This window comes from Lagopus muta, chromosome 7 (assembly GCF_023343835.1).
Source record: "Lagopus muta isolate bLagMut1 chromosome 7, bLagMut1 primary, whole genome shotgun sequence".
Lineage (NCBI taxonomy): Eukaryota > Metazoa > Chordata > Aves > Galliformes > Phasianidae > Lagopus > Lagopus muta.
In genome coordinates, this window is record NC_064439.1 from 22,599,758 (window position 1) to 22,607,917 (window position 8,160).

The following is an 8,160-nucleotide window of genomic DNA, read 5'->3' on the forward strand; positions in this document are numbered from 1 at the left end:
TACGCGTTCCCGTCCTCTGATTGGCCGCTCCATCGGGGGCCGCGGCTCGTTCCGCCTGGCCTCTCGACGGCGCCCGCTTCCGCTCCTGGAACAGCCGATAAGAGAAGGGTGGCGTGCCGCGCGCTGTCCGATTGGCTGCTTGCTCGGCGAGCGGCTAGAGACGCCTGCGAAGGGAGCGGCGGCGGCTGGGAAGATGGCGGCGGGCGGTGGCGGCGCGCTGGGGGAGGCGTGCAGGCACCACCAGCAGCTGGGCGCCTGCGGGTCGCGCGCCAAGTACCGCGAGGGGCGGCGGCCCAGGGCCGTCAAGGTGCGGAGCGAGGGCGGGCTGGCCGCGCCGTGCGGAGATGGCCTCCGCAAACGCTCCGAGCCGTGGAGAAGCGTCAGCTCTCGCTGACGTTCTGCGATGAGTAGGAGGTTTGCGGTCGTTCTTCCCCGCGGCGGCCCCGGGTAGCCGCACCTCGCTGTCTGCCGGCCAGGCTCCCGCCTTCCTGCTTCGGATCCCATCTGTGCGCGGAGCGCAGCGGGCCTTCCGCCATCCCGAGAGCGGCTCAGCAGCAGCGGCAACGCGAGTGCTTTGGGCTGCTATTTTTGCAGTGAAGCCAGAACGCGGGCGTTTGAGAATACTCTGTTTCTTTCAGGTGTATACCATCAACTTGGAATCTCGTTATTTACTGATCCAGGGAGTTCCTGCGTTAGGTGTCATGAAGGAATTAGTGGAGCAGTTTGCCTTGTACGGTGCCATAGAAGAGTACCATGCCCTCGATGAATATCCTGCAGAGCAATTTACTGAAGTTTATCTTATAAAATTCCAGAATCTCCAATGTGCGAGGTATTGTACAGAGCAGTAACTGCCTTTTGCTGTTTTAATCCTTCACGGCCTCTGTGTATGATGTACATTCCAGAGAGTTGAAGTAAAGCCCACAGTTCTGCTAATGCCATTTAGTTTCCTTCAGGGTGGCCAAGAAAAAAATGGATGAACGGAGTTTCTTTGGGAGTTTGCTGCATGTGTGCTATGCGCCAGAATTTGAAACAGTCCAAGAAACTAGGGAGAAGCTGCAGGACAGGAGGAAGTATATAGCAAAAGCAACAAATCAAAGAGGTTTGTAACTAAACTTCATGTAGAATCTTGATTTCAGTGGTTGGTGGGTCTTGGTAAAGTCAAAAGCATCCATTAAAGAAAATATTTTGTATTTAGCTGTTTTAAAAGATGCAATTATTTTTAAAGATGCATCTTTCAGAAAGCAATGTTTTAGTTAATGTGCACTTTAAAGCTTTAAAACCTCACTGTTTGCTTCTCTTGTTCTCTTTTCAAAATGTTATCTGAAATTCTAAGCACAGCCAGGAAAGTGGGGATCAGTTTTTTCCCCCTTGTTGCAGTTCTTTCAGGCATAGCCAAAAAGACAGTTTTGTAAGAGGAAAAAAAAGGCACATAAAAAGAACCAACCAAAAAACCCAAACCTTTTCCAGCCTGCCATTTGACTATGTAAGGAATGTGAAGAATGGATTGGGCTGACAGGCAGCCTTGCTGCTGAGCTCCCAAGCAGCGCTGAAGGATGGACAAGCTGTAAAATAAGTACAGTGCCAAGTACAGGCCTCTCCTTCCCTATGCTTATGTACTTGGATATCAGTATTCATTGCAGCAGGTTATTTCTTAAGGAGCTTCTTAAGCAGAATCACAGAAAGGTAACCGGGAATGAAGTGTTGCTGGTAGCGTTTCTGTCACTGTATTGAACACTCCTTATGTGTTAGAACTAATGGCATAAAATAATGAAGTTTTTGGTTTTTTTTTTTTTTTTGGCTTCTTTGTTTTAAAGATTGGTTTCTGTTGAAGAAAACAGAAGGGCCTAGAAAGACCAAGTCTGACAGTCAGTGGAGCACATCAGCATCGTATGCAGCTAGTCACTGGGATCCATCCTGCCTTCCAGATTCTCACGGGTTGTCCCAAAACACGGAATATCCTTCTGGCAATCACAGTCAGGGCCTATTGACTTTTCCCCAGTGTGACAGCCACAGTGCTGAAGTCTCTGGGAACTTTGGTCAGAGCACATGCCTATCTCTGAAGACACATCCAGGAGGATGTGCTTCACCACTGCCTTTAATTCAGCAAAGAACAGTTCCAGTTGATAATGGAACTGACAGGTTTATGCCTCGTACAACTCACCTGCAGGAACGTAAGAGGAAGAGAGAAGAGGGTAACAAATCTGCCCTCATTGAAACAAATGTGGACAGTACTGACATCGTTATTGGTCCACAGCTACCAGAAATACCTAAAGTGGATATGGATGATGATTCACTGAACACTTCAGCTACCTTGATTCGAAATAAACTGAAAGAGGTATGGATTCTTAAAGTTCTGATATTTTCATTTTCACACATCCTTTGAAAAAAAGTATATTTCTAAAATGCTTGCCAAAAACACATTTTTCCCTTCCTAAAATATCCAACCAAGTCCAAAAAGTGTACCAGACTTTATTTTGAAGCACCTCTGCTATGGAGAGCAAGTGATAAAATATTGAATAGTGTATATCATGGAGCATCTGAAATTGATTTGTGTGATTGAAATTTTCTCAAAAACAAACAAATAGCTAGCATACTTGCATTTCTTAAGAGTTTTAGCTCTCACATTTAATGCTGCCTTTGGTGTTACTTCTCTCCCTTTTCTATTGAAAAAATCAATGCAAGTATGATCATAAGAATATATGCCTGTTAGTACTCACAGCCTTATTCTAAAACTAACATTAAAAAACCCAACAATGGTTATGCTTCACTTAGAATTTTTTTTTTCCCTGTTTCAGGTAGCAGAGTCTGTTTCGAGTACATCTGTGGAAAAACCAGGCACTAGTGCCACCAAGCCACCAGTAAAGCAGAGAAGAAGAATATAGATACTGCTGGCAGCATCTTTCTACAGTTCTTTATTGAGGATATAATTTTAAATACTTACTACTTTTTTAATTTAAAAAACAAAATTGTTTTATACTGCATTTCCAAGCAATTCCTTGTTAAAAACAGTCCCAGTATTAAAAACTAAACCAGTGTAATACTGTAGCAAACATGTCCTGTGTACTTAAAGAACTGCAATTAGTTAAAGTAATAAAAGCAAATTCTATTTATTCCACAGCTTTTACAGTAAAGGAATATTGAAATTTAAGATATCAATTATTTTGTGTTGCTTTTACTTCTACTGTCCTATGAGGAATGATGAAGAGTTCTTAGAGCAGTCTTCCAGTTGGAGTTACAGTTTACGCTTTTCCTGGAAGGTCCTCCTTTCAAATGCCATACTGCTCTGTTAAATCAGGAGAAAAATACAAGTTTTTTTCTCAGTTAACTAGAACATTTACATTTAGTTAGAAAAAGAGGGCCAACTGAAATGTATAAGTAGTGAAACAATACTTTGTAGCATGGAAAAGCTAAATCCAGTATCATTACTGTCATCAAGAAATTGATCACAGTGTTTGGAGTTAAAACCACACTAGGAAAGCTTGTGAATTCTGAGCTTTCTTCACGCTCAGAAGTGCTCATAGCTGAAATCTGTTGATTTTTGGGGATTTGGCAGGGTATATAAACAGAGTTCTTTTTAAAAAAGGAACTAGAGACCTCGTAAAAAGGTACCATTGGGTAGGGTGCAGAACAGACACACAAACAGCGGAATCAAGAAACTGACTCAGTTTCCTACTTGTTGCCACAAGTGGCTGGAATTGTAGCCCTGATTTACCACCAATTCTGACAAAAAGCAAATCATTTTCCTGGGCTGATTGGTGAAAGTAAATGCTGTTAAGGAACTCTTCAAAACTTTCCCCTGATAGAGAAAAATAGAAGTACTGACCCTGGGTCACTGAAAGTCTACTGACAGCCTTTTAAAATGTGAGGTTTTGAAAACAGCTACTGTTTGGTGACCTGAGATAATCCAATAAACTGCAAGAGACTGATCTCATTTTCTTAGCCTGGGAGGATGCTTACTGAGAATCATTTATTGTATTGCTGCCACAGCACAGGCAAGTGGCACGACATAGTATGTTTCAATGCTCCCTGGTATCAATGTTTGACTGTATCAGGAAATGTGTACTGTGACAGGCAGACATGAACTCAGAAAATCTCACAACTGAAGCACCAGATGAATTCAGCAAGCTTCATACAAAGACAGTAAATACCATAATTTGAACATATAGTTAAAAATAGTAAGAAGATAGTTTTTTTTTAACTGAAGGCTGATGTACCTTTATGTCTGGCAAACATGGTCCAAAGGCTTCTAAGAGAAGATTTTCATTTTTGACAGCTTGTTCAAAGTCCGCAAAAGAAAGTTTGCCATCATGGTCATGGTCCTACACAAGGAGAAGTCCTTAGCAAAGTATTGTAGTAATTGCCTGTTTACTTCACAGATATTTCACTCGTGGATTTTTTTTTTAATGCAAAAATCTTCCTTGGGCCATCAGTCTGCTCAGACAAGATCTGAGCTACAGTAAGCATTTATTTAATCCTCATAAAGTAAAGGCCTTAAGTAAAAATCAATAATAATAGATTTTTTTTAAAAGGTGCACTATGACTATTATTCAAGGCATAGGGCCAAACTGAAATTCCTGAAGACCAGCCTCCTATGGGGAGCACAAGCTTGAGAGATGTTAAGTGTCACAATAGGAAAGTACTTGCCATTTTCTTCAGTGCTATGTCTACCAAGTCCTTAATTCCCTCATCAGGATCTTCTTCTGATGGTTGTTTGAGAAGGCTGTTTTTCAGCATTTGAAACATCTCCTCTCTTGAAATATATCCATCACCATTCAGGTCATAAACCTTAAAACAATCTTTTCAAAAGATAAAATTTAAAGTTCATACAAACTAGATCACCCATCAATAAAGCTGTTGCCTATAGACAGAAAAGGTGAATTGTATGTTGTGCAGCATATGTATTGAGCAACATTTAACATATTCAAATTAGATACTGGGAAAAGATTCTTCACCAGCAGGTGGTTGGGCCCTGGAACACAATCCCCAGGGCAGTGGCCATGGCCGCAAGCTGCTGAAATTCAAGCAGCATTTGGACGCTGCTCTTAGACACAGGGTTTGAATTTTGGGTGGTTTTGTATGGAGCCAGGAGTTGGGCCTGATGACCCTTGTGGGTCCCTTCCAACTCAGGATGTTCTATGATTCTTGTACTATTTATGTATGAAATATACCTATCACATTTTGATACTGCTCAATTATTGCCTGTTTACCCATTATAGTTGAAATCTATTTCTTCAGTTCATAACAACGATAGTAGCTTACAGATCTTAACTTCCCTGAGAGTAGCTTTTTAGACCATAAATTAGGCTCTCGTTTAGAAACCCAACTTCTTGTGGCTGGGACCAGCTGTCTGTATCAGAAGGGCTTTGAACATACAAATCATGTCCCAGTTACTTTAGAAACTGCTTTAGAAAAATAGAGGAAAAAGAATGAGTTGTACTAGCATGGAAAAAGCAACTGAAGTTTCTCTAAAGGCAAAGAGTAAATCTGCAACAGAATATTTTCAGCACAGGCATCTGACTAATGTATCTTGCAAATTCTTCTGCCTCCCTGAAATCAGAAATCTAAGACTATAATGCGTTTCAGTATCCTTCACAAAACTTATTTAACAAAACAAACAAAAGTTTTTACTTTGGGGACAGATTTTTTTTTCCCCTGCTGATGGGTTTGTACAGTAAAAAATCGTACCAGCATAAACTTATGATAAACACCACTGCGTGCCATCACACACCAGTATATCCTAGAGTGCTCACTGCAGGGCTGCATATTTTATGGCCTGTGGTTCTTCTGATGTTACATATCCTGGCACATATCCTAGTGGTGTGACATCCCAAGCCATGTTCCAGTGTAATGCTTTATGATAAAATTTGACAGCATATTATGGATGGCTGATGCTGAAACCATGGAAACAACATGCTATCATTCTCCTTTTTCTATAATACTCCCCCTCCACCCCCAATCTCTTCCTCCCCCCCCCTGCCCCCTTTTGCTGCTTTGAAAAATTCTAGAGTTCCTGCATTTTTTTCTCTACCATCTTTCTCCATCATTACCCTGAAGGTTCTTAGGAATATTTTAAAAACGGACTGAGTTTTTCCATCTATACTTCTGAACTGAGTAACTGCTAGAATCAATGTAACTGCTGCTTGTCCCCCTTGTGCCAGTACATGAATGCTGGCACAGGTCTTGTTTGCCTGAGGAGGCTGTTATCCAGCCACCCCCTTCCCCTTAAACTACATGTTTACTTCCAGCTTTGTGTGGGAATACAAAAACATAAGTTCTGTCAAAACCATACAGTAGAACAAGCTTCAGTTCAAGAGATTTTCTGTCAGCAACACAGTAATACACAATTACACAATGATCTGTCTCAGAGAAATGGTTTCAGAAATCATTTTCACTGAACGCTACAGAAGAAAACTTGTCAACTATTAAACACTTTGATTAACTAATCTATTAAAATGAAAGTGATGTGTAATTCAATATTCCTGAATACTGTAATTGCCACTAAGTACTAGCATGTAGATAAACCTTACATTTAATCCTTTCTTCCAGTGTCCCCCGAAGAAACACCGACAAGCCTTCCACCCATTCCACCACACTGATGACATTATCATTGTCTCTATCGAAAGCGTGGAACACTGGAAAGGGTTATGAGATGCATTTTAAATTTATGTAATACAGAAACGCAAATAAAAATTTCCTTATGTTCAATGAAAAGATAAAAACATTTTTCCTCAAGCAGAGAAACACCTTCATCAAGTCCACAACAGAGCCCTCCACCAGCTGCAATGGCCACCAAGTCCTGCAGCCACAGAAGGAAGGACAGTGGCACTGCGCTGCCCTCTTCTGTCACGGCACTAAGGGTGTCTGGGACAGACATATCCACACACAGCACCCCCGGTGTTCCTTATCTGCCAGGCCTTCCTCATGCAAGAGTGTGAGCCTTCCCAAACCATGGGAAAACCATTCTGAGTAAAGAAATATACTCAGCAGCACCCTGCATGACTTCTTTGGCAGCCCCTACATGGCCGAGACAACAATCCTTTGTCCAGGAATGCTCACTGGGTCAGCAATGTACTTTTTTCCTCCCCTAAGGACACTTCAGCCTTCCACCTCCCTTCCACCCTCACACAGAGGTAGCAGTTGTTCGCATACAACTTTTCTGCTTTGTCAACCTCTTTCATAGTGGTCTAAGGGGTTTTCTTGGCAGTAGGGATCCACTATTCTCACTGGAATAAGAAAACAGACAGAAACTAGTTTCAGGTTTTCACGTAACCTGGCAAGTCTTCAAGGGAACTGTTGTAGAGATCGCTGTTCAGACGGGCTGGCCAAGGGCTGCAGAGGAAGCCCTCAGCCCTGCTGAGCCCGCCGACCTCACCTCTGTCCATGAGCGTGTCGTCCGTCATGCCGAAGGCGCGGTGCAGGGTGTCTCGGAACACGTTGTGATCGAAGCCGACCGCGGCAAAGCGGCTGTGGGACGCGCTCATCAGCGTGTCGAAAAGCCTGATGAGGCATTCCACTTCAGCTCTATTAACTGGGGAGCCGAAACACAAGCAAACCTTATCACCGAAATAGCGGAACGGCGGCGCAAAGAGGAAAGCCGTGGGACACAGAGACCTCGCGCACTGAGCTGGCTCAGGGGACGCGAAAAACCGACATCGCCCGCACCTCCCCCCGGCCCCACGCGCCTTTCCTAAGGGAGGGGGCGGGCAGCGGGGCACAGCAAACGGCCCGCGGCCATCTCCGGCCCCGCGCGGCACTCACAGTGCTTGGCCGAGCGGCTCAGCGACTCCACCAGCTGCTCCAGCCGCTTCTTGCTCATGGCGGCGGCTTCCTCGCCGCTGCCCGGGCAACCCGGGCGGGGCAGCCGTCGGGCCCGGCGCCGCACGGCGGGGCTGCCGGCTCGGCAGCCGGGTAACGCCCCTCGCGAGGAGATGGCCGTCGGCCCCGCTCGGCCCCCGCGGCGACGGTTTGCGCCCGGCAGCAGCGCTACGGCGCAGCTGCCGCCTGCTGCGTGTGCCGGCTGGGCAGCAGCGGGACGGCGCGGCTCAGGCAGGTCGATGAGCCCCGCTCTGGCCCACTAAACCGCAGCTGCTCGCCCTTTCACTACACGCGGCACCGTGGCTTTTTTTTTGACGAGGAAAAGAAGATGCGAGAGGAGTCTAT

At 44.6% G+C, this 8,160-nt stretch overlaps 2 protein-coding genes across 3 annotated transcripts; one reads left to right on the forward strand and one right to left on the reverse strand.

Moving 5' to 3' along the window:
• Window positions 1-129: 129 nt before the first annotated feature.
• RBM48 (RNA binding motif protein 48) lies at window positions 130-3,148 on the forward strand. Of its 2 annotated transcripts, none has more exons than XM_048951008.1 (5): window positions 130-307; window positions 639-829; window positions 954-1,099; window positions 1,815-2,335; window positions 2,796-3,148. In XM_048951008.1, exons 1-5 carry the CDS (start codon window positions 194-196, stop codon window positions 2,880-2,882), a joined length of 1,059 nt encoding a protein of 352 aa, XP_048806965.1. In that variant the 5' UTR covers window positions 130-193; the 3' UTR covers window positions 2,883-3,148. The 2 variants fall into 2 exon arrangements, with proteins under 2 accessions (XP_048806965.1, XP_048806966.1); XM_048951009.1 differs by having other exon boundaries at window positions 190-414.
• A 22-nt stretch (window positions 3,149-3,170) lies between these two features.
• Window positions 3,171-8,000, reverse strand: CLXN (calaxin). The gene is made up of 6 exons (XM_048951011.1): window positions 7,759-8,000; window positions 7,373-7,528; window positions 6,528-6,632; window positions 4,645-4,796; window positions 4,215-4,319; window positions 3,171-3,283 (listed from the first exon to the last, which is right to left on the reverse strand). The coding sequence occupies exons 1-6, from the start codon at window positions 7,814-7,816 to the stop codon at window positions 3,233-3,235; spliced, it is 627 nt and encodes a 208-aa protein (XP_048806968.1). The 5' UTR covers window positions 7,817-8,000; the 3' UTR covers window positions 3,171-3,232.
• Window positions 8,001-8,160: the final 160 nt, after the last annotated feature.